General features: G+C 34.8%; 1 protein-coding gene across 11 annotated transcripts; it reads left to right on the forward strand.

Annotated features, from left to right (window-relative positions):
- The first annotated feature begins 210 nt into the window (after positions 1-210).
- On the forward strand, positions 211-26,578 carry LOC138333630 (tropomyosin). Of its 11 annotated transcripts, none has more exons than XM_069282118.1 (10): positions 212-492; positions 1,719-1,844; positions 9,038-9,171; positions 11,670-11,787; positions 15,874-15,944; positions 18,547-18,622; positions 21,852-21,914; positions 22,624-22,693; positions 23,940-24,065; positions 24,876-26,578. In XM_069282118.1, exons 1-9 carry the CDS (start codon positions 379-381, stop codon positions 24,020-24,022), a joined length of 855 nt encoding a protein of 284 aa, XP_069138219.1. In that variant the 5' UTR covers positions 212-378; the 3' UTR covers positions 24,023-24,065; positions 24,876-26,578. The 11 variants fall into 11 exon arrangements, with proteins under 11 accessions (XP_069138224.1, XP_069138223.1, XP_069138228.1 ...); XM_069282119.1 differs by having other exon boundaries at positions 23,940-24,022; XM_069282123.1 differs by lacking the exons at positions 11,670-11,787; positions 15,874-15,944; positions 18,547-18,622; positions 23,940-24,065 and adding exons at positions 10,474-10,591; positions 16,098-16,168; positions 17,185-17,260 and having other exon boundaries at positions 211-492.

Consider the following 26,578-nt stretch of genomic DNA (forward strand, 5'->3'; position numbering starts at 1 on the left):
CTCCATCCCTACCCTAAACCCCCATTTAGACCCAGTGAGATCGCCCGCCCCAATACATGTGCAGCCGTTGCATTTTCCAAAGATGGATGTAACCTTATCGTATAGCTGCGTGACGTATCTGAGAGGGGATTCTATCCTCCGACTATCCACCCTCTGGTAGGCTACTTGGCACATTCCAAAGCTATCTGGTCTAAAATTGTTTGGCATACTCACTGTGTGTTTACTTCAGCATAGCCCTTTCGAGTCTCTGGGAGCACGGTGTGTGTGTAGAAAGGCAGAAGTCAGGAGGCTCTCGTCTGCAGTTGTTCAAGCATTACCCTTCTGCTTCACAGTTCTTCTTCGTTTTGTCTATTTAGATACCTTTAATTCTCAAACAAAATGGATGCTATCAAGAAGAAGATGCAGGCCATGAAGGTCGACAGGGAGAATGCCCAGGACCTGGCCGAACAGATGGAGCAAAAATTGAAGGATACAGAGACAGCTAAGGCAAAGGTAATATCAAAATTCTCTATTGGTCAAAGTTCGGCCGACTCGCAAAGGCCCAGAATCGTTAAGTTTTACCCGGAGTACAACTAAAGCAACTGGTGTCAGAATTACCAAAAGTTTTACGGAACTTTACAAAAGTTTCGCATTCTCGAAAATATATGTATATAATGTCTACTTCAGACAATTATAAGGATTAAGTTTTAAAGATAAATGTGCTAAATTTTATCATATCACGATGTATTCTTTCATTTGAACATATTTTACTTCTCACGATATTATCACTTAGTAGCAAGGTCACAGGGGGTCGGCCATCTTGAAATGTGATACGCTACAAGGATGGGATGTTGTAAATGGTATCTGGTCTGGCTGGAATTGATTATAGAGCCACCAAAGCCCTATCAGACTCCCTAGCAAGCCTTTCGCACGTTTCATGTACGCCAAAAATCATTTCTGTTGCTACACGCCTATTCACCTGTTTCTCGCTTTAGCAGAGCATACCGGTAACTTTTCGTGCAATATTCGTAATTTTACAACAAATATCACAAGGAAATTAATCGTTTATATCACTATCCGTACCTCTGTTGTGTTTCTGTTGTTAACATGTTGCCATATAATACTAACCGTTAGCTTCTTGTTTCTCTTTCTGTCATATATGGTCCGGGTGTCGGCCCGGATGCACCGCTAGCATTGTCACTGTGCATGCGCAAGCACGTATGTCGCTTCCAGGTATATTGTTACCATGCACGGCAGGTAGCCATGGAAACCATTCCAAGTTAATGATACAAATCACCATAAACTTTAACAAGTATTAAATGTAAAATGATTATAAGAATAGATGGGTTATTGAAAAAATCCCTTGATTTCTTTTCTCTTACACACATTAGTTGATCAATATATTCGATTCTTAGTATTCGGTAACGAATTCCTAATATGGGTATCTACACATTATGACAAGGATAGAAACACGATTGACCATTACTTCGGTACAGGTGTAAAATAGTTTAGTTTATACAGGTGTGAACAAATTAGTGATATTTACATTTAGACACGTTGAAAAGAAGATATCGTACACCAATTAAAACTATTTCAACCACTAAGACATAAACACGCGGACGATGAAATAATACGACCGCGATTTAATTAAACATGTCACTCGATTTTTAAATGATTTGATCACAAAACTGATTATAAGTGACTTGAAAATAATGTGATTTTATATTGTTTTATTCCAGTTGGAGGAAGAATTCAACGAACTTCAGAAGAAACTCACCACCACCGAAAACAACTTTGACGTAGCCAACGAGCAGTTGCAGGAAGCCAACAGCAAACTCGAAAACTCAGAAAAACAGATCACCCAGGTAAGTGGTCACGCCCCTGTCCCACCCCCACCCCCGGGCCACCGTTCCACAAAGTCGGTGGTTTACATCAGGGTTCTAGGAGTTTCTGACACTAATAATTACTGGCGCTCATTCAGGGCGCCATTAAAATTCTTTATGAACGTAGGGTGTAGTTTCATAGTCCAATGCTGTAGACATTTATCTAGATAATTGATATGATTAAATCGGGTCCATCCTCAACGCTCAGCGCATGGCTTTCGTGTCGTGGCACTCTTCTGTCTCTATCTCTCTTGTGTAACTTGTATTGCTATCAATTTAGCTTTAACAGCTCGTGTTCAGTTGACCAAAGCACGACCAATTTATATACAGGAAATGTGATGTTAACCTCATTGAAAAAATGCCAACTATGTTTTCTGTTTTGGAAAGTTTATTTAAAGTGGAGTACATGTGTTTTTGTTGTGGTGTATATTAAATTTTGAAGAAGAGACTTTATTTTCTGATGAATAATCCATCGGCTGACGCTTTGATACATGTGGATTTTACTTTGTACGAGGATTTTCTATATGTGATGCTTGTGCGTGGCTTGCCCCCTGTCGGCGGACGGGTGTATTGTATTACCGGCTTATGTGTGCGGTAACAGGCGATGCTGTGTAGTGTATGCTAGCCTCACTGATTCATACATTAGTGTAGCACGTGACGTCACCACTACCCTATTTGGAATACAACGCGAGGAATGCTTGCCACTCAGAAGGAGTACAGCTTTTCCATCTAGTGGATAACGCCCCTCCGCAAGGAATTTCTTCGTTGTGATCAATATACGGGATCTTTGTGTAACTCATGAACTTTGGATTTGTTTACAAAATGTGTGAAAACGACTTATGGATTTTACAATATTGATAAGTTGAAAAAAATAAACATGAGAAATTGTCTTTGATAATATTTCGCCATCATGGACCATGGCGATTACCTGGGAGCTGGCCTTTCACAGGAATCGGTTGCTTCCGTTCAACTTTCGCAAGAATCCGTGACGTCAACTAATTCCCAGGACTTGACTTCGGATTTATTTGTGTCCGGGTCACCCGCACCGGACATTCCTGAGGGGGATACAGAGGACAAAATAAAATCTAAAAATAAATCGGGAAAAAAGAAAATTAAAAAGAAAAAGAAGAAAAAAGATGGCGAAACTGGCGAGGATATAGATGGCGAAAATAAGAAAACAAAAAAGAAAAAAAAGAGATCTTCATCAAATAGACCAGAGCCCGAGGGAGGCAATGTTCCTGATTTTATGGACCCTTTTGATAGAATAATTTACAGTAATGAACCAATATTTTCGGATGTGGAAATATCGGGGGATGAGGGGGAGGCCCCTACCCCCACGCGCCCTCCTAGGAGCTCTTCCAGACCACAGAGGCCCGGGGGGTTTGCGATCGTGTGTTTACCCATGGGACTTCACTCAAGTACTATGATAAAATTTGCCATCATCGGAACAGAGATACAGAACGAGTTACGAATTTCTCTGAAGCGGGTAGGCAAAGTTACCAATAAAGTGATACTGCATGAGGGATAAAGTGCATGACTGTTTTGTTTTACAAACGAATTTATAATATCAAAATGTTTTAGGTACACATTTTAAATGCGCTCTTTCACTTGTTTAAAAAATCCTTTTTGTTACCAATCAAACGATATCAAGTTTATAGCAAAGACGTATATGATAAATCCTTGGTTATAGGAAAGAATGGGGTTTTTGTTAAGTTACGATTTTTGATTTTCGTTTTTTTTTTAAATTGCGATGAAAGATAAACTATTTCAGATATATAGAAAACAGTAATATTTTTGATAGAAGTATAAAAGTGTAGGTCTTTATTAGAAGGAGCTTGCAAAGATGAGTAAGTTTTGCCGACATCTTGGAACAGTTACCATAGACACATCCCCACCCCTGCTGCTAGTGTACTGACAGCGGCTCGTGCTTCTCATTACGGCACAGCTGCTGGCTCACCTCCAAGGGGTGGGGGTAGAGGGGAGGGGAGGGGGATGTAACGGAATATAAGGGGTGGGGGACAGCAGAGGGGTATAGTTAGTAAGAAATATTTATTTGCTAATGGCCATGGACGTAAAAAATTGGTCCACTAATAAAATTACGCGAAAAATATGCAACTTACTTAATTGTCTGGCCAATTACTTTAATCTCAAATATTCTCAAAATAATTTTTTATTAGTTCTATATTATTAATTTGTAGTTAGAGACGACAAATTTGTTAACCCTTTTGCATGGATTTTCTTAATTGTACGCAACACAGTATCCGATGAAATTATAACAAAATCAAAATATGTTGTACATTGTTGTACATTGTTGAACATTGTTCATTTTATAGTCTCAGTTAACGGTATCAATTAGCATCAATTAAATTTTTACTCCTTTGTATTTGATATTGAAATTCTATCAATAACGCCTGTGGGAATGTAGTAATTTGTATTTAATAAGGGTCATCGAAGGTCATGTACCATATAAGGCAAATAACACACAGACGAGGGAGTGAAATCCTTTGTGTCAACAGCACAGGTGTCTGCTTGAAATAGGTCACATGATATTATTACAATTTATTGTGTATTTCACTGGCGTATGAATATAATACTTGAGTCAGACTTCTGAAAGTAGCCTTTCTTCTCCAAAAGGAAATATTTACTATCCTAATCATAATTTGAGAGTATTTATGGGTACATAGTGTGAAAATTAATTACATTAAAACTCGACAGAGAAGAGGGATTATCGGGCCTACATTTCGTCGTAACAGCTGCTTATTACAAGGAAGGTAGTGCTACGGTCGTGTGTGAAGCAGTTCCGACATTTCTCAGGTTTTGGACTTTATACAAACTTTCAAAATGGATCTTAACCGAAAAACAGCAGGGGCATCTTCCTTACAAATGCTCAAAGACAAAATGGCCAGACTAAGACAGGAATCAGATGATTTAAGAGACGAGCTCGAAAAAAAAGAGAGAGATTACAACTGCGAACGCGAGAGATGTTGTCAAGTAGGTGATGTGAAATGGCCAAAACCTATATTTAGAAGGGTGGTCATTCATTAATTTGGTCAAATATTTAAAGTTTGATATATGACAGGGCATGTCCGACCTATTATTTATCTTTTATGAGCCTACTTTTTAATTTTGACACTCCAACATAATCGTGATCGGGCAGGCACCCGGCTATCATGGCGGACAAGCAAGTGGAGATAACTCGATATTGACGGCAAATAATATGTTCTATTACATCGAATTCAGGGAATAATTCACATTTTTGATACACCATACCGTTTAAAAAACAATTGATATATTGTAATTTTTAATGTCAGTTGATATTGGACAACAAAATAGTTGTAGAAACTGAAATAACAACCACTTGTTTTTCGCCGGGCAAATGGGTTGGGCATTTCCTGTTTTCAGACTGTTGGGGTCATATCGCAGTCCATGAACTCGTACTGGAGTTTTAACCAGGCTTAAAAATTGGCCATATTTGGTCATTTGAGTAGAATAAGCAAAGTTGTGATTTTGTTGCTTTTACATTTGACAAAACAAGAACTGTCAGTTGCAATAAATTAGTTTATTTCTCTTTAAAATAATGCATAAATGCGCAGAACACTAAAAAAAAAAACCATAGCGTCAGGAATACACGTACTAGAATGGTGGGACTGAAGCCTGATAATACACAAACATTGCATTGCAACAGTCCATATCAGGTTTTACTGATTTGATATTTACAGTGGAAAAAGAAACAAACTGAAAATGATACAAATGTATAATGTTGTCAATTTGATATCTATGATTAATAATAATTTATTATTACATCGTACAAACGCCCTGTATATATCGCATAATTCCTGATTTCAATGGGTATTATAATTAATTTTAGTTTTCATTACGAGTATTTCGATAATACAAATTAGAAACATTCAATAAACCAAGACGGGATTATACCTTCAAAAATATTTAGATACATGTCTGATGTTCTTTTGATAATTCTGATTTAGTGTGATGTTAAAAAAACATCCATATTCCTAAATCATGTCAGCATTTTAATTTTAATGAAATGATTAAGCAGAATGATGAGTGATTTTGATGTAAACATTATACATATGAGTGTACAAGGTTGACTGGACACAGGTGTGAGTACTACCAGGTATGTGTAATAGGTATATATCAATGATACAGTGATGAGTCTGTTTAAGTTTTTCTTAATGCATAACATTACATCATATTTACTAGCTTCTGGTCATAGTATAGCATAGGCAGATGTTAATCCCTAAAAAGTGGGAGAGATTTTTAACATACCTCTACCTGTAGACTATGTCTTGTATGAGTCACCGAGGCGGAACAGAATATGGGACACAGTATACTAGGATATAGACTACAGGATGTTATGTCTGCTAGTCGTGTTTAATTGTCAGAAGTCTTAAATTAAAACTTTACAAACAGATGAAAGAAACTAAAAAGGACTGAATCCCTTTAATACCGGGAGAAAAAGTTACAGTGATGAATTGAGGCCTAAACTAGGCTATGGCTTGAACATGTCAAATTTTGTCGAAATTGAAGTTAAAAGATTTTTAGCTGTACAAGCTTTATGTCAAGTTATCAAACGATTGTATTAAAACCAACAAAGTGAAAAGTTTACGAGTGAGTAGGAATGCAGAATTCATTGTAAACATACACATAATGATTGTTATTATCACAAAATCATGTACTTTTTTCTTTCAAAGATATTGGTATAAAAGTCACTGATGTTTGAAGTGTTGTAGTTTTATGGGATTTAGTCAATCCTAAGTGGCATTCTATAGGTTGAACAGGTTTGGAACCTGTGCCACCACCTTACACAATGTGATAGAAATGGAATGAGATCCATTTACAGATATCACCAAAACTTGGCTAATTGTGCCATGTTTACATGTAACATGACCTCAGGAATTTGCCTGAGGATATTTGATTGTTTCCAGATTTGTGTACTCATACCACACACATGTGGCAATGGTTACACAGTTTGGGGCACATTTTGTGTTTATAAGTCATTGGGTATTAATTTTAGTGTAACTGTCTCTCAGTGATCTTGTCTTTAAGTTAGACAAATATGTAACAAGTTTTATGTCTTATTTAATAGCAGCCATTAGAACTGAATACTGTGACCTTGATTCAGTGATAGATACAGTATTATCATTTCGTCTATTGTAAATATAGATAATATTTTATTTTACCTATCAACATCATATGTCACCACCGATTATCTTTAGAATCACAGTTTAAGTACAATCGTTTTATTTATTTAATCATTGAACATGTATTATTTTAGATAAAACTTGACTGTGTATGTTTCTTTACTATCTTATAATCTTAAGATTATTATGTATATATTGAATTGTTATATTTTATTTATATTAACTATTTAATGAGTTTACAAATTTTTAATTGGTCAGATACGTACATATTAAGCTATATAATAGGGTATGATTTTATAATATGAGAAGTGTGCATTGTATTCAACCCAGTTTTTAAGCCCCAGGCTGGAAGGAGTGACTGTAAGTCTGGGTTTTATTTCTTTGATATCAAACAGACCCCGGCTTGTTTCTGTTGAGTAACCTCAGTCTGTAAAATTACTACAGTTTGCACAGGTCTAGAATTAGCCAGTTCACGAATGACTAATCAAATGAAAACAAAGAAGCTCTGTTGTACATGTACAGCAGAGGGAGGGGTAATGGTTCATGGACCAGTTGTATCATACAGATTTCTACACACATACACATGTTTACAGTTTATGGTAAGATTACCCAGGGACTCCTTGAGGATAGCTTTATTTCATAAGATTGTTTAGTTCATTTGAATTTCTTTGTCAAGCCATACATTCAACAGATCAATAAACTAGTTGAGTGCAGTGCTATACTTAATGTGAAACCCGTAAGCTAGAAAAACATTTCCATAACTATGATTACATAATAATGTTATTATCGATTAAAGACGAGGGGGTGACAAATTGTCAATTACGAGCAAATATATCAAAGTCAGACATGTTCTATTTAAGACAGGATCCAGAAAATTATACGCGTGATAGACTCGATATCCATAGTTTGTAATTACCTGGTATGTTTGAACTAAGTCATTGGCTGACTAAAACATTGTTTTACAGATGTGTAATTACATTGCACTTTTGTCCCTGTGTGTAATTTAAGTGTTTGAGAAGTTTTAGGAGGAGGTTTACACAAGTTGTAAGGAGATACAGTCAGTGAAAAACCTCTGCATATCCCCCCACTTGTCTCATAAACTCAATTTCCTGTCTAAATTTCACCACCACTTATGTTTGAGCAAAGCCAATTCTGGTGTTTAGTGTATATGTGCATTGTGAGCCCATAAAGGTTTCGGTGGTTAGTGTACATAGCACAGGGTTCGCTATCAGACTCTACTTCACAACCTCTCCCAATGTTATCACCGAAGACTGGGAGAGAGAGAAAGTCCCGGGTCAGATGTGTAGGATAAGTCGTTATCATAATGATATCAATTTAGACCATGACAGGTAAATTACAAGTCCCCTGATAGTAACCATCTATTACCTGTACAGGTAACAGTACTGAGCCGGCCAATCAACACGAATGTACACGTACGGGGAGGGGGTTATAATGAAATCAGCAGTTTCTTAAAGCGGACTAGAATAAATGATAGAGAGAGTTTTGTATATGTGCCAAGCTGTTGCACATACTTTTATGCACCACAGGTTTACATAAGAGAGGGAAAGGATTGATTTCTTGTTAAGGAAAGGTCAAGGTCAAAGTGGTGAAGACTTGAGTCTATTTAATCTACCTGGTACTTGTAATACTAATATCGAAGCTATATAGAGGCAGCTCTTGGTTCAGTATACAGTGAGGACCCCAAAATATATAAAGAATTGTCATTATACACTTATATCTATACTGCAAATTGAAAAAAAAAATGAAGCTAATTACCAAGTTTTATTTATAAGCAAGTCTTCTTAAGATATTTGTCTTGTACAAACATCAGTGTATTAAATTGATTTTGTCTGAGTTGTTATTGATAGCTTAAACTTGACCTGTTTTCCCCACTTTAGTGAGACAGGTAAACATACTGATGTGTATATTTTTCTCAATTTGTAACTAGAGAGTACATTGTCAATTTACATGATTGAGACAGATACTGATATGAATTATTTTCTCACTTTGTAGCTCGAGAGTGACGTTGCTGGACTCCAGAGAAGACTACAACTGCTGGAAGAAGATTATGAACGATCTGAGGAGAAACTTAACTCAACCACAGAGAAATTGGAAGAGGCATCCAAAGCTGCAGATGAGAGTGAGAGGTATTGTTACCGCAGAATCACTTAAACTTGATGGCAGTTATTGAAAGCCTTCAGTAAATATTCAACTCCACATACATACAAAATGACAAGCCGTTAAAGCATTGCCTCAATTCACAATTTGAAAATATTAGCAATTACTCTCTAATTTGTACCCAAGTTAAATAATATTTAACAGAATTTTATCATTAAATCTTGCCTTTAAAACTAATTGTTAATTAACTAATGATTTACATGGTCTGACAGAGAGATGAAAATTATAAACAGAAATACAATTTCATGAAGATGGACATCTATCTATGTATTATAGATATATATTGAAGTTTGAACACCTTGAGCTGTTTTACTTTGTTTGTGCATGATATAACATGTAAATTACTGAAGCAGCAGGTGCTTTTCAACAGCTGTACAGAACTGATCAAATAATTGGTGAAAGTTTTTCATATCATGTATGATAAAGTTTGATTAGCTATCTTTGTTGACTTTATGAATGCAAACATTATTTACCATCTGAGAACTTTACATATGATGATTTTAAATGGTGATTTTCAACAAGGTTGGACTGTTGTACATAAATTGGTGAAATTCACCTTGGTTGAAATTAAAGCCCACTGTTTTAGGGAAAGTCTGGGTCTAGATGAAGAAGCCAATTTGTTATCTTTCATGCTGGAAGGCACCTGTTGTGGATGTTTGATGATTGTGATTTTATCATTTTTCATTATTGAATTTTGGATTGACTATCAAAGAAGAAGAAAAATATTTTATTGTCAATTTGATGTGGTAGATAGTTGTGATTAAATTGAAGCTTTATTTATATGGTTTCAGTTTAAATTAAATGTAAAGATTCACAAGTTTAGCTCATACAAATACAGATTACATAAATCATGTGGCACCTAAATGGGTGTTGCCCTAGACAAACAAAACTCTTCAGTTAACTACCACATTAAATTTGATTTGTTTACAATCTCAATTACAATGAAGGAACTGAAAATTTTGTGTCGGCTAATTATTGCATGTTTGAGACATATAGAGGACAATTGCTTGATGTGACTGGAGTTATACAATAATTGGCTACGGTAAGTATTTTTCGGATTCCGAATATAATTTGGTCAGAATTACTTTCCAAGGGATTTAGTGATCATAGTTAACTAGTCATTGCAGGTAATACGATAATGCGGTAATGCAATATTATATCAAGTTCAATGCAATATTATATCAGGTTTTGTGCAAAGGCTGGTGCTGGGATAATACAGGCAAAGGTAATAGAATGATTTAGGAGTCTGCATGTTGATTGATTTGTTGCAGATGCCGACGTGTGTTAGAGAACAAAACATGCCTTGATGACAATAGGATTGAAGTCCTAGAACAAGCTCTTAAAGATAGGGATTTAATGGCTAATGAAGCTGAACGCAAGTACGAGGAGGTAGGCACAAACAGCTGGGGCTAGTGATTCATATTTACGCTTCAGTGGATCGTAGTTGCCTAGTCGTCACCATATTGTAAAACTGTTTTCTTTACTTTCTTTTTTATCCACAGCTTATTTTTCACCATTTTTTATTAGTCGGTACGAGATTGCCTCAAATTACATTTGAGAGATTAACCAGTTTCTTTCTCTTTTTCAGAATCTTGGATTCTAATAAAAACCTTTGTTTTCTTTACAGATGATTAACTTTAACGTTATTTCTTGCAGAGTTTTAAAGCTTCTGTGTTACTGTTGATTCTATCCTTGTACAAATGTCAGTATTTTCCCGACCTTGGTTCTCCCCTCCCCCATGGAAAGGATGCAAGTATGTCACCAACGAACAGTTACCTGATACAGTATATAGGTTTTGGGTAAAGGGCGGTGATTGTGGGTGGGGAAAAAGTTATCAAGGAACCCAACGAATTAAATTTGATAAAGGTACATGTCATGTGTACTTATTTCCTGAAATTCTTTTTGAATAACAACAGAGGTCGCAAGGTACTTGAAAGCAGGAGCCTTGCGGATGATGAAAGGATAGACGCACTAGAGCAACAACTAAAAGAAGCCAAGTATATTGCGGAGGACGCAGATCGTAAATACGATGAGGTTAGAATGATATCCTCGAGCATATGTTTTAGTATCGGACAATGACATACTAGCATGTTCTTAGTCTTAGACATGGTATACACAGAAATTGGCTCAAAAGTGCAAGTGTCAAAATCTTCTAATCTTAAAAATTCAAAAACGAAAAAGTGAAAACAAAACATCTACAATCAATCTCCTGTTTGAATAAACAAGAAATTAAGATTTTGCCCAGATGACATTTTGAGCTGTTATCAGTGAATATACCATGTTTATTGTTTCAGAGCAGTACAAAGCATTATAACAAACACGTTACTAACATACCCTCAGAGTCCCATTCACTTGCAGCTCAAGCTTTTCGCCAATCTTTGTTGTTGGCTATTGTGTTCGGAGGCTTCTTTGTTGTTCGTAAGTCTGATCAAAACTGTCATGTCGTACTAATGTTCATTGCCCCTAGAAATCGCAAGGCGCTTGAAGGCAAGAATAACACTAATGAGGAGAGGATTGATGAACTAGAAAAACAGTTGGATTCTGCTAAAACCGTTGCCACGGATGCCGACTCAAAATTCGATGAGGTGAAGACTTCTTGCTTGCTGAAATATGTTTGATTTGTCAGGCCCTTGTCTTCAGTTGTTCAGTGTTCTCATCTAAAGATAGTTAATGTCAAAAAAAAAAAAAAAAACACTGTTCTTTTCATCAATTTCGGACAAGCTATTTGATCATGATAGATAATGCTCCATTGAACATTCAACCATTTTTTTGTTTCGAATCAACCACTTGGTTTTACGATTTAGTGAGAACACTGAGTTGTTCCCCTTGACCATATAACCTTGTGAGGATGCGACTGAAAAATTATGTTGACATCTCCTACTTAAAACATTGAGATACTACATTTTTTGCCTAGAACCTGCCTACTTCTCCTCAACATAGATTTATCTAATCGTCCTTATATGGTTCGCATTGTGTGATCGCTGTTCATGTTGCCAACCTCTCTGATCTGAAGTCTTTATCCAGATTTCATCTGTCCCATAGCCCAATATTATATCATTTTTCACGAATGATCAACAGGCCCTTTCCTTATCATGGACCTCTGACCAAAATGCCATACTTCATTGTCCTATCCCATATAGCTGCTGTCATCCTTTGAAATTTCATCATTACGTATTGTACATCATTTAGGAGCCCTTTTGAAAACATTCAATAAATGCCCTATCCCATTGCCTCTATCTATATCATTTCTAAATCATTTTACATCCAAAGTAGTCCTCCTAAGGAACATTGTCATTATCTCTGTAAACTTGACCTTGTGTGGTCCTGTCGTGACCTTGACTCTTTCTGGCCCTGTCTATGTGCCTTGACCCTCTTTGGTCCTGTTTTACTGTAACATATGTAATACTGAAAGCTTGCTGCCTCCCAATTGTTTTTTTTTTATTATTCACTTTGTGTTTGATCTAACCTGGAGCTGCTGACCACATGATTACTAATAAAACATTTGGGCTGTGCGCCATTTGGAGTGCTTCCTGTCTTACTGATAATCAGCACCCTGCCGGACGGGACCACTACAGCCTTGTACCAACACGTTGTGTGATGATGTTGAGCCTGCACTGTGTTATGTACTCAACTTGCATTTGGACTTTATATATATGAATTATGCATTTATTTGATGATATTAACTTCTCTCACATGGGACATTAGCAAACAAATTGGAAATTTGACAGATGACTGTAGGATGTGGCTATATTCAAAGATATATATCATATGGAATAAAAAAAAAGAAAACTTAACACATCCTTTAGCGTTTTTGTCGTGTCAAAACGGCTCTTCAGAATGATTGTTTATGTAGGAAAATATTTATAAAAAAAATCTTTCAAAGCCATGTGTATATTTGTGTCCTAGACTGCCACTCATAATAAGACCTACTATAACATGACTGTATAAGGTTGTGGATCTGTTTGCTATGTCCATGTGATTTAGATCTGACCTATATCAGTCGACTGGCATGGAGGAAAAAAAAGTACAAACGTATCCCTATATCACTTTGAGATCCTTATCAGTTAATGAAGGCCTCAGTACCGGTACTTAGCTACCACCATCAATGGTTCAGTTGCAGTTCAAGTTTCTGTTTTTGATTGGATTTAAAGTGATATTGGGCTTAGTTCTGTACCTAGAATCTGTACTGAACAGACAGGGATCTAGACAGACAAGTTATGTCTGTTCATATCTTCTGTTCAGTACCATCCTAGGCTTGCTGATATCATGGTCTTTGTGAATTAACTGTGCATTTTGGAAAATTACATTTTAGTGGTGCATTCAAATTTGTTGTGAAATGTTAACGCAAAATTCATCTAGCTTACAAGGTACAGAAATACCAATTAACACAAAATTTTAAAAGCGATGAAAGTACAAATGATGCAAATTGTTAGTGGAATTTCTTTTTAAACTTAATGGTTTTAAGAAGAGTTGTAATAATATTTAAACTCTTAAGTTAGTTTTCACTCTTATCAAGGTGCATGAATTAGAGGAATTTCATTTAAGAATGAGCATCCACAACATAAGATGTAATATTCCTTGTTACTTCTGTTTTATTTCCCTATGAACATGTGTACCTAGTGTGTTTGATTAGGTACACAGACAGACAATTTCATGCTAGGATGGATACAGATTATTGATAAAAACAGAAAAATTACAACTGCAATCTTCAGGTTCTCTTGATTTCAAGTGTAACTTGAATTGTGTCCTGTCGTGATTCCATTTGGAGATGGATAAATTTGTGATACAAGGAGAAAATTTCTAATTTCTCTGCCATGTAGCATGATATTGTCTGGACTGATGAATCCTTATGTTTAATAACATGTAAAAAAGTCGTAACCAAAACACACAAATCTTCAATGTTTCATGAAGGACATTTTAAAATCCATTAAATATAAATTAAAATTTCTCCTAATTAACTTCAGCATACTTAATGTGATATTACATCATTTCACAAAATGTTTTAAGATGATTGAGTGTTTGTGTGTTAGCTGTTATGATTTTGTCTGTTGGAGTATAGAAGAGAATTGCAATTCCAAACCAAGGGAAGCAACTCTTATCATATTCCTAATCTGTGTTACACAAGTGACTTTGTAATCTTTCACAAATATATTACGAGCTAATTCTTCAAAAAATTAACTTTCACCATTTTATGATGTCAATCACTACTTTCTGATCATGGTTTTAATTTAAAAACGTTTTGTCATAATCACATCAGTCACTTGTGTTCATTGATTATCTAGTTTTAACACTTATCATTCATATCTGAATGTATTTAGAAATTTGATAGACTGCATTATGTTTTAAATTTCCAACAATGAATTTCATTTTATTCTTGATGTTGTTATGCATGTTTTGTTATCTGGTTTGAATTTATCAGTTTGATTTAAAGAATCCAAAATCAAAAGTATTATTATGATGAGAAAATATCTGTATTTCTTTTCGAATGAAAATGGATTCTTAGAATATTTGAAAGGGATGTGATCAATCACATGTTCATGAACAAACAAACAAAACTTTTACCAAAAAAAATGATAATTATGGTGGAAATTACACCAAGTTTGTTTTTAGAATCAATAGAACTATAGAAGAAAGAAAAAAAATTGATGAATAATTTTAATGAGATGTACCCATCCCTGAGAATGTTCAATTGGTTTTGTTGTTTGAATGAAATTTTTGTATACATGCATCCATATTAACTCATCCTCTGTAGTTACTACATAGGACCATTTCTATAGTCTTGTGTGGTTCACTTCAGAGGTGCAGGGCTCCATGAATGTTTCAATTTTTGGCCATGTTATGACATGTTTTTAAAACTAACTGTCATACTTTGTCCTGTAAATTGTAAAAAAAATTAATCTTCTCGTACTACTATTTATGATATTTTTATTGAAATGAAAAGTCATAATTGTCCCGAGAATTGCATGAAACAGGAGCTGACTGTTGCGTGTGTTTCATTGTGTTTGTCGAGGGCGTTTCCAGCTCTTGGCCAGCTGTAATAGCAAGCAAGCATGTTGTTATATTGTAACCCTGTAGATATCCCTGCTAGACAAGTGTCATGTTTTACAAAAACAGTCACACTTCTAGTTGATTGCAAGGCACCTCAATCTTTTTCTAAACTAGCACTTTGATGTTTTCAATATTTGCATGAGTTATGGTTTTCTCCTAGAGTTTTTATCATTTTTGATTTTCCTTTCTATTTTTTTTTGCATGATTTTTTCTCCTTCTGTTTAATTTTAATGAATTCTTTATATTTTTCTATTTTTTTTTTAATTATTGGAAATTAATGTTTGGTCAATATGATGAACTGTTATCTAGGTGATTAAATGTTTAAAGTAAAATCTGCATGGTCCTGATTGCAAGTTTTTACCTTTATGAAATATTCAAAATAAATTCTTTTTCATATTAAGATCTTCCATTCCAAGCTTTCAGCATGATTCTTTCTGAACAGAAGAATTAATTTAAAATGATGTAATTGGTTACATTATAAAGCTGAGCTGGGTTAGAAATGAGAGTAGTTAAATTTTTTTTTTCTCCAATAAAAGACATCTTTCCTGCAATCTTTCTATCTATGTGCCTTTATATAAACATATCTGCGGGTCGCTATAACAACCAATCTTGCCATTTGCCAGGCCGCCCGTAAGCTTGCTATTACAGAAGTGGACCTTGAGCGTGCCGAGACTCGGTTGGAGGCTGCTGATGCGTGAGTATTCCTCTTCTCGGAATGGTGCACGCCTAGGACAAACACAGTGGTCACATGACAGTCATGTGACGATCACCCCGCCATGTTTTTTTTTTGTGTGTTGTGTTTGTAGAACATGTTCCTTTATCCCATTTTATTAACCCCCTTTTGTAGGCTGCATCCAAACTAAAAATGAGTGAACACATGCGAGATCAGTTAGAGGACCAGGTTGAGGAGTACAGAGCGTGAGTGTTGAAGTTTTATACAGTCGGAGTCAACGTCAAACCAAAAAATCAAACAATTTTGGAATTCAAGCTTCGGAATGGAAATCTGTAGTTTGTCATTTTGAATATTGCCCAAAATGGGCTGAGACATTTCGAAAAAAATTATTGTGATTTAAAGATATTTCTGAAAAAACACAGGATTACCGTACAATATTTTTGGCATTATCTTTATAACAAGACTTTAATAGTGGAAGCCAGGAAGATAAATTCCAGGAAGATAAATTTCAGCTATAAGTTTAATATCTGTATTAATACTGCACATTTATACTGTTACAGTTTACTAGGCCTTTTGTAGAACTATTAGCTGCACATACTTACAGTAATAAAGCATACCTACATGTATGTATCTTTTTAAATACCGGAATATAAAAAACCAAAAGTTTAGAAGAAATGGTACAGTGAGACAAATTGTAAGATTAACATGCATGCATCTATCTCGCCCATGATAGGGGAAACTTGACTTCAAAAGTTTAAACTCGTTTGCATATTTTTGTTCAGTTTGCTATCATTTCCTATAGTTTTATGGAAAAGGGGCTTGTATGATAAAGTAGAATGACATCAAAAGATCTACATTTCTAGTCTCCTGGCTTTATATGCCTTATTCACTCCAGGACATTGAAAGATTTGGTATTCATTGTGAATTCATCAAACATATGGTAGAACAATATTCAAGAAAAATTATCCATTCTTATATTGCTCTCCATAACTCAGAAAAGGGAACATTTGGCATAAACCTTTTAGCACTTTTTTTCTATTCATTAAATTTATAAACTCCTCAGAATTGATGTGATAAATAGAGTGTCATGCAGAAATTAATTTAGGTGAAAATTCAGCTCGACATTTGCACAATTTTACAGTTTGCAACTTTGGTTCTAAAATCTGTTACTATGGTAACAGATGTCAGTGAAGTTTCCTCTTAGGCATGCATGATTAACACCCGTGTTCCTTTGCCTGTATGTTGTTGGGAATTATTTCAGCAAAATCAAAGCCACAGAGGAAGAATACTATGGTCAGTCAGCTATGGTAAAAACTCTAGAAGCAAATTATCACAAGGTAAGATAAATATAAAGTGATAGTGATAGGACTGGTATCCAACAAGCTTCAACATTGAATTTCCACATCAAAACGGGGAAGGGCGGGAATATCAAATCTTTAATGGAATGAAGATAATACTTTTATTGAAATACAATACAGGTGTGGTATTCTATTGATTCAAACACATGGAAATTCAAAAGAACCTTGGAAGATACAATAAACTTAAGATGGTATCCTATTCAGAAAATTAAAAAAATAATAATAATAATAAAATAAGTCAAAGAAAATAATTCACATGAATTAATTTTGAAAATTTTCAAAATTTCTGAAATGGATACAAGTAATTGACCTGCTTAAAACACGGTGCAATTGATTCGTTTTTGTTTGGTCAAGTAGAGCAAGTCTATGTGCTTGCGACGCCTGGCCGAGTAGAATTAACAGAAGAGTGTTCGCCTGCTGCCTGTCCATGTTTTCGATGTTGGGATTGCTGTCGCCGTCTGCCTGCTGCCTGCTCAAGATCATGTGTTCACAACTAACATTTTGTTGGAATCATTTGCACTGAGTTTTATTAGACTGTTCTCATCAATTGCATGTTTGGGTCGCTTTTGGCTCTGACCTGTGAAGATGAGAGTAGTCTCCCTTGAGTGAGTGACCTCCCTTGATCAGTCCCTGATTTAGCCTGCACCTGAAACCCGTTTTAACTGTGTTTGTCCCAGTCCAATTTTCTAAAAATGAAATCTCTGGTCTTGGTTTGGACCTAGACAACAGATAGGGTATTGTGTACTGATTGTGGCATGATTTGTTCCATAGTGGATTATTTGAAATTTTTAGTATTTAAGCATGATTTGGTTTTGTTCCATTTTCCATTGCATTCCCAATTCTATACATTTTATTTTGTCAGCTATTCCCATTTTTCAAAAGTTTTTCTTTCATCACATTTTCATTTCACATTTTGTGCAAGTTTCATTTTTTTTGTTTTACCCTTTTCTTTTATTTATGAATTTCTTTGGAAAAAAGTTTAGAAGTATTTAAAAGTAAAAGTAAAAAAACTTTGATTTAAACCTAAAGAAGGTCCCATTTCAAAAGACAATGCAAAATGCCATTGTCAAACTATGACGATACCATCAAAGTTTAATAACCTTCCTGACTTTCAGGACTAGGTCTTTTCATAGACCTCTAATCATGCAGAAAAAAAAGTGCAAAAAAAAAACCCAATGGAAATCATCCCATATGCCTGTCGATTCTAATGAGGGGCAACATGCCATTTTACAGTACATAAACCCATATCTTTTGTACACTTGCAGCAAAGTACTCGAACTCGAAGAAGAGCTCACTGTTGTGGGTGCAAATATCAAAACCCTTCAGGTGCAAAACGATCAGGTAAGAAGCCCAGGTGGTGTAATCTAGCCAGGTTTAGCGAGGCAATGCCTGCCTGCCGGCGGAGGCTAAGCAGGCCTGACCTAGGGTCACACTCACTTATGTCACTATAGTAACCGTTTTTGTAAAATTAATATGATTTTGTGTTTTCAGAAAAGTCCTTGAATTGGAGGAGGAATTGAAGGTGGTGGGCAACAATATGAAATCTTTGGAGATCTCTGAACAAGAGGTAGAAAAAGCGTATCGTGTCAAACAACACCACTCGCATGGTGTTTTCATCTGCTTGCCCTAGCATGTTGATGATGAGATTACATGATGCCATGTACACGATCAGTGATCAAATTGTTTTATCCTTATTTTTTATTGTATGTTTATATATACACACACCATACAGGAGTGCTTAGTAACTGGTCTGTACAGCAGAAATAGCTTCCCTGCTTTTTGATTGGTTTAAAGTAGACAAATGTTTAGTCCAGCAGGGTCATGTATTCCTGGATTTTGATTGGATAGAAGTAAGATTGTACCGGCCATGTTTGTACATTATAGATGGAGCCTTCTGCTTGTTGTGTCAGACCCGAGTAGAACTGGGAGGGCACCATGTAGTTCTGTACAGCGTCTGTGTGCATTCATTTACTATTGTATGTAGATGCATTTTGATGGCAAACATTTCATTTGGCCTTTGCAACATTTCAAAAAGAACCTTTTTCAAATTGGCCAGACGAAACTGCTGTATATGGAGGTAGGACTAGGTTGCTGAGGGGGGTCTGTCGCATGTTATATGGCTGATGTTAAATACTTGTACTGTAGAGTTTGCTTTCGAATTGAATGAGACACAGGTATTGATAGTTCTAGACACCCCAGCAGGGTAGTCAGTAGATGGATAGTTCGGATGCTGTCGACCATCTGTAGCTTATAGTTTGATATAGGTGCATGAACTCAACTGTTTGTGGTACTCACTTTAAGCAAGTTATCATTATTATCATTATCATCAAGAGACAACAAGAAAAAATTGAAAACAAAGGAAAAGAAAATCAGAAAGGCTACTTGAAGGAAAATTGCAATATGAACTCAATCCATAATCTGAAACAAGGATGATTACAAGTTTTTTTTGTGCTACTTCCAAAGAAATATTTTGAGTTATCTCCCCTTTAAAGAAAAAAATGTTTAAAGTTATCTCCCCTCAGCAGCCATTGACTAAGTTGGTCACAATCCCTCGGTGAGACACAACAATCAGCTTCATGTCTCGTGTACAGTTTGCTAGAAAATGGCGAATCAAACCCTGGAAAACGACTCATGATGAATTAGTCTTATTATCATTTGGAATTATCTCATATTAGAAGATTTTTTAAACAAAAATATCCTCAAAAATGCTCTGAAAGAAAAACAACTGCAAAACAAAATTTGAGACTAATTCATCATTTACTATTCACGGAATCAGCAGTGCAATTTCATAAATTGTGATCAATGAGAATATCTGAAATATGTGGAGTTGGCGAGTCTATGAACTAATAGGATAGTAGATTTAATGCCTACCAACTGGAATTTTTACACAATATTCCAGGCTGCTAATGTTTAGATGTTTTTAAGAATGAAGACATTTTTCTCTTCATCAGATAGGGTACCAGCTCTTTGGCATTTTATGGCTTATTTATAAACACATTTTCTTTCATCATAGAGTTAAGAATTTGTATGGATTGAGGACACAAGAATTATTGTAGGATTCTTTCGGCTTAACTAAACAGTATATTACTCTATGCTTCGTAGTTAGCCGGTATGATAGATGTTTAGTTGCACTGACACCATGCATAACAAAAAGGTTTCTTTGCGTTAATCAAAAGGAATGCGAGATTAAGCTCTCGAAACACACTGAATTGGACTACTTACCTCTGAGCCAATGAGCAGCTTTGTAACATCTTGTCGTTGTACTATATTGCACATTACATTGACTAACTGTCTATGTTGAATTGCAAATATGGATGTACACAATATATAACAGTTTCACAACTGGGTGAATTTTTGGGTCGCGATGGGCGATAATGATTGGTTAGTTTTATGTCACGTGTATATCAGTAGCCTGTTGTCTTGATAGTAGTGTAGTACATTAACCTAGCTAGAAGATCGTCATGTATAAGGCTGGCACAACAATAGAACTAATAAATGGTAATGCTTCGTATAGCTGAAATCGTCAATATTTCTATTTCAAGGATAGTATGTGGTTAGTAGGAAATTACATGTTCGTTTTGAATGGGACGATCATTATATCCATACATGTATATGGTTCTTTGATTTTGTACGAAATTTCAGTCGTTTTGTCTTTTCCTATTTCAACTTCTTGTGGAGTTGATCTTCTTTCAGAACTAAATCTACTATCCAACTTTCCTTGAAATAGAACCTGAAGGCATTTTGTGTCAAGTGACATGTATATATTATGTATGTTTATATATATATATTGTAATTTTAACATGAATTTTGTGTTTAACACAGAGAAATAGCCATCAGGCTGATGAAAAATCACAAATTAAAAGAAATATTCCTATCATTCTCGTCAGCTCTCACATATTTCAGTTTCATTGTTGTCAAGTCACAAGAATAGGATAGCTGCAAAAGTAGCTTGAAGGTTTATATTTTAGTATTTGATATAGATATAAGTTTTCTGTGATACTATGATAACAATACCAACGAAAATCTGCATCTTGAAAAATTCTAAGCAATGATGAAAAAATTTTGTGAATTAAAAGAAAATGGCAAATTCAGTGATTTTGAAATTTTGAATTTTCAAGTCTTCAGAAAAGAGGTCTGAAATGTGACATTCCCGTGATCGTTTCATAACAAAAGTGTAGTAAAAATATTTATAGATGTATCTTTGGTATTGTTCAAGTGTCTAATCTGTCTTGCAGAATCAGAACTATATATATTTTTGCTATTATGATGCTTCAAATTAATGAGAAAATTTGTTTTATTTTCAGTTCAATGATTTTCCCTTGACTTTCAGATTTAACTGTTGACATTGTAGTCGATGTTTGATTTGAAATGTAATTGTTACAGTTGTAAATCCAATCTTGTAATTCTATGTCGAATATCTCTTTCATCTCTTCTTAATCTCAAACAATTTCTGAGAATTTTTCCTCTTCTGTATTATGACACTCTGCTTCCTCTTTTGGTAGTGATAGACTTAGGAAATGTATTGTTAATGATATTTGACTCATGCTTTGAGCTTTGTATTTGTTACCAGGCATCACAGAGAGAGGATAGCTACGAGGAAACCATCAGAGATCTCACTAAGAGCCTGAAGGATGTAAGTAAATCAGAGTTACTCCCCTTTATTAATCAGTTATCTCCCTGTATTTTTAGAGTTCTCTCCCTTCATATAGCAAATGAGTAACATTATGTTTTGTTCATTCGTTCATAATATATCCTTATTTTGAATTAAGATTAGATTATTTGTCATTAGAGTAATTTGTTCTGATATAAAACACAAATCGATGTTCATACAATACTTATCTATTTGTTAAAAATTGCAATTAAGTTTCTTTTTCAGATACAGATTTTTATTTTATTTCTTACAAGAATGCTTAATGTATTCATTTTAAAGCTTCACTGCTCTGCTCGCTTAACATGCATCCTAGATATATTTGTTTATGTCCTTATAATGTAGTGATGATTTAACATTTACTTGATGGACCTTTTTGTTATTCAATTGTAAAGCTTAGGACCATGACAATTTCATGTGTATTACATTATAAGACTGCCAATCCTGGTTTAGTTATAGCTCTCCCTTCTTGTATTTCATTATTACTAGTCATAGGTTGGAGGGTTTTCTCCATGAACTCTGGCCTTCCACATCTTCTTTACCTAAAAATACCCCCAAAAGACCCTTGCAGTAAAAGAACAAAATAAACACGACCAACAAACCAAACCATTGTATGAATTGCAGAAAATAACTTTACTACATCCGAGTCTGAGAAATGTATTTGTGTATTAATTGGAAATGTTTTTGATTTTAGGCTGAAAACAGGGCCACAGAAGCTGAAAGACAAGTAGTCAAACTTCAGAAGGACGTAGACAGTCTTGAAGGTAAGATACATTTTATTTCAACACAAACATTAAAGCATGAGTTACTGCATGGCAACATATCAGTTGAAAGCTACATTTGAAAAATAGAATAAAGGAATAGTTTACAAAAACATTTTTGAATTTAAAAACTCTAAGTTAGAAACAAAATCAGAATGTATTTCCAGAAAAAAATGTATGTAATTTTTCCTGGAAAGTAAATCATTTCTTGGATCATGATATGAAAAATAAGAATTAAAATTTTTCGAATATTGTATAAAACCTGGAAAAAATCTTTTTCTTTTCCAACACATAAAAGAGTTAAGTAAATACACATGCACACAAATTGGTTTGTCATACTATTATTAATACAGTAAAAACTCATATAAAGTTTGCATTCAGTGTAATTTTCATCATACATTTGGACACTGTGTTTGTATGTATGTGTGTTTAAAACCTTGACTAACATTACATTATAGAAATGATCATTAATAAGATGCTAAGAAAAATACAAATGTGTGTTTTTGCCCGTGTGATAACATCAACCTAATCCATTGAATTTGTGTACAACTAACATTTTACTTTCAGAGTGTGTGAAAAGTAAAGTGAACAATTTTAATAGTAAAATTGAATGTCATAGAATATGCATCATGATTATAGTGTATAATATTTAGTATGCAGCTCAACCTTATCTCAAAGTCACAAGGCTCCTAATAAATTTTGGAGTTTTCTATAAAGAGGTTAAATTAAAAACCCACAAATTTATCAGGGTCTCTGAGTTATATACAAATTGAGTTAAGGTTTCACTGTATACTAAATCACAGATGTAGAATCTAAATCACATAACTATCAGTAATACATCTTAATGAATATTCATAGAATCATCAAATTAGATGTGGACTGTTATGGATCCAAATATTACTATTTGGGGTTGGGTTTTTTTTCGACAAAAAGAAAGTAAAATCGCATGCTTAGCAGAGAAAACATGACATCTGGATTGGAGTAAAAAAGATGATTGTCATATGGTTTCAACTTGATCACCTCTGAAGAAACATTTAAACTCTTCTAATTCAAAGGTTAGAAGAGTTCATTAGGACTTTCCGGGGGTCAATAAACCAAAGACATACTGGTAGTTATGTGATGAATTTACAGTGTTATACTAAACAATAGTTTGTCAGAGCAAACTGTTGACAAAGGACAAATGCATTGAGTGTGTTACCTGTTGAATTGTTTGCATGATTTGTGTTTTTACCCCATGCACGTTTTGCAGATTTGAATGACAAAAAGGAACACCAGATGAAGGAATTGAAAGACGAACTGGACAACACATTGAGTCAGTTGGCGAATTTCTAAGTGAGCAGCTAGACTTATATAGATGACTACTCAATTTGAAAAGGTCTGGTAGAACATATTGTGTTTTAAGTTATCTGTTAGTTATAAAAAACATCTGATACATAGGTGGAGGTCTTGAATTGATAACCTTCTGATGCGTGGGGGTCTATTTCTGTTCTTATGTACTTAATTATCAGATCTGAAAATTTACCAGCATAAGCTGTAGTTGTCATACTTCAGGTGAATAGAATATTCTATTTCAGTTTTGTCTTTGAGTTATCACAGATATAATGTAGTTATATGGCAACTGAATCTTAATAAAATCTGAGCATGTTCGTCCAAGTGTGTTAAAGCATGATTCAGTAAGAAAACTAATCTAGTCATCTTAGGGCATGTCATTACTATTGACGCAATTGTTGAATGCATGAAACAACACGAAAGAAAGTTATTACCAATAGTTATGGACTTTGAAGGTTAAGAACTGTGATGAAAAAACTCAAAATGTTACAGACAAAAAGATTTTGCATACCATGTAGATTGATTTGCATGTTCATTCCGCCATTAGAATATAAGGACAATATTAATTATGCACTCTATCTCTGGTTGTGTTCATCAAAATTAGATATATATTTTGTTGAGTTCTTATCTCAGATTGAAAACACAGTTTAAATTTTTTTATTTCACAATCGTCAAATCAAATATCTGGTGTTTCTGAAGAATCTTTTCTTAGATTAAAGAAGAAAAAATCTACACAGATTGAAGGCAACAACTTAAACTTAATATTAATTATTAATACATTGTAATTTTGAGCCCTTCCTTTGGATAAATCATTCTCTTTTGATTCGGTCTAACCTATGATATTTCCACTTTACAGATGAACTGCTTGGAGAGAAGGAAAGATACAAGGCAATCAGTGACGAACTGGACCAGACCTTTGCTGAGATTGCTGGTTATTAATGTATCGAACAAGGACATATTCCCCTCACCAAATTTATATCATAAATTACGAGGATAGACAGACAAAGAAAAAGACTGTCAAAAGGGATAAAAATACTGTTACATCAGCTTTATACAGCTATTCAAATCGTCGTGCAAGAATTTGAAAAAAAAATAATATGATGAGAACCTGCCATAGAGGATCCAACAATTCTGTCTTATTGTGTGTTAGGGTTCATATGAGAAATTCCAAATTTATGTAAATTATTATTATAATAAGAAATGCTATACTCAATGTGACCTTGCCGCGATATTGCGACCCAGCACGAGAGTGAGAGACTAGAGAGTCGGGACGGATGGGGTCGACCGGGTCTGCTTTTTAACCTCTCCACTCTTTGTGTATTTGTATGTATGTTACTTTGTGATCGGTAAATTTTTTCGAACGCCTGACAAACTTCTGCAAAGCTACTACTGTTGGGGGGTAAAATAATGTTTTCATTTCTATATTTATATACAGTGTATATATAACTTGATACATACATGGATTCATATTTCGTTATTTTATTATATCATGTTATGACATCGGAACACGACACAAACGATTGTGTTATCCATGCCTGGCGCATTCTGTACTTGAGGCTCGGGAAGGCAATGCTAGCGGCACATGGTTACCATTTTAGTAGTAGCTGCGCAGAGGTTTGGTTCAGGAGTACAAAAACCAATCGGGGTAATATTGCGAGATATGACAGTGGTGGAAATTTGACAGCTTTAGATGTGTAGAGTCGTTTATGTGTAAAAAGATACAAGTTTAGTTGTAGGAATGTATAGGAACTCGCCATTAGATTGGTTGAAGCTTTTCCATCCTGTAGAAGGTCCTAGAGGGGCGTTCTACATCAGCCCCTCGACATTCAAAAAACGACGACCAAGAAATTCCAGCATTCATTTAAGCCACCACATGATTATATTTTTTTTTTCTATTTTTGTTTTATATAAAAAAGACTTAATGGCAATATCCAGACAACGCCATTGTGATTATTATTTTTAAGAAGAACTAAATGCTTTAAATTTCCACGGCTTCTTGTCCTGCCCCTATTTAAATAAAGAAGGTGTATGTATTATGTCTTTGGAATGATTTGTTTTGCATGTTGTTTGTGTATAGAAGAATGTGTTGTATGAACTACAAACAAAATACTTAGCTGGCTATATTATTAATTGAAAAACAAGATTATACATTTTCCTTCACAGAGTATTTACCTTTATATATTATACTTTTTGATTGAGAATTTATTTTTCTCAACTATAAAATACCTTTATAATGGTACGAAATTTTTATCACTATGCATATAATTGTGTAGACACAGATAAAGGAGATATGTAGGTGTACTATTTTCGTTCATGTTACTTTGCCATGTGACTGGTTAGCTGTGCACGAGGGAAAAGCCAGAATTATCTTTGTCATGTGATTACTTGGTTTGTCATGTGACAACTGTCAGTCACGTGACAGCTGTGTTAGTCACATGGCAACTATTAGTCATGTGACAACTGTAGGCGGAAGACTCCTTCCTATGACTTTAGCTTCCATTGCATTTCCCTGGATATTGCCAATTTGTTTTAACCGACAATAAACTTGTATTGCTTACA

The sequence above is a fragment of the Argopecten irradians genome, chromosome 10, assembly GCF_041381155.1.
Source record: "Argopecten irradians isolate NY chromosome 10, Ai_NY, whole genome shotgun sequence".
Lineage (NCBI taxonomy): Eukaryota > Metazoa > Mollusca > Bivalvia > Pectinida > Pectinidae > Argopecten > Argopecten irradians.

Bases quoted from the DNA above. Each gene is read 5' to 3' on its own strand.
- LOC138333630 (XM_069282123.1), top strand. From the start codon at position 379: ATGGATGCTATCAAGAAGAAGATGCAGGCCATGAAGGTCGACAGGGAG. The intron at 493-1,718 runs GTAATATCAAAA...GTTTTATTCCAG, and splicing joins CAGAGACAGCTAAGGCAAAG to TTGGAGGAAGAATTCAACGA. The intron at 22,694-24,875 runs GTAAGATACATT...TCCACTTTACAG, and splicing joins GGACGTAGACAGTCTTGAAG to ATGAACTGCTTGGAGAGAAG.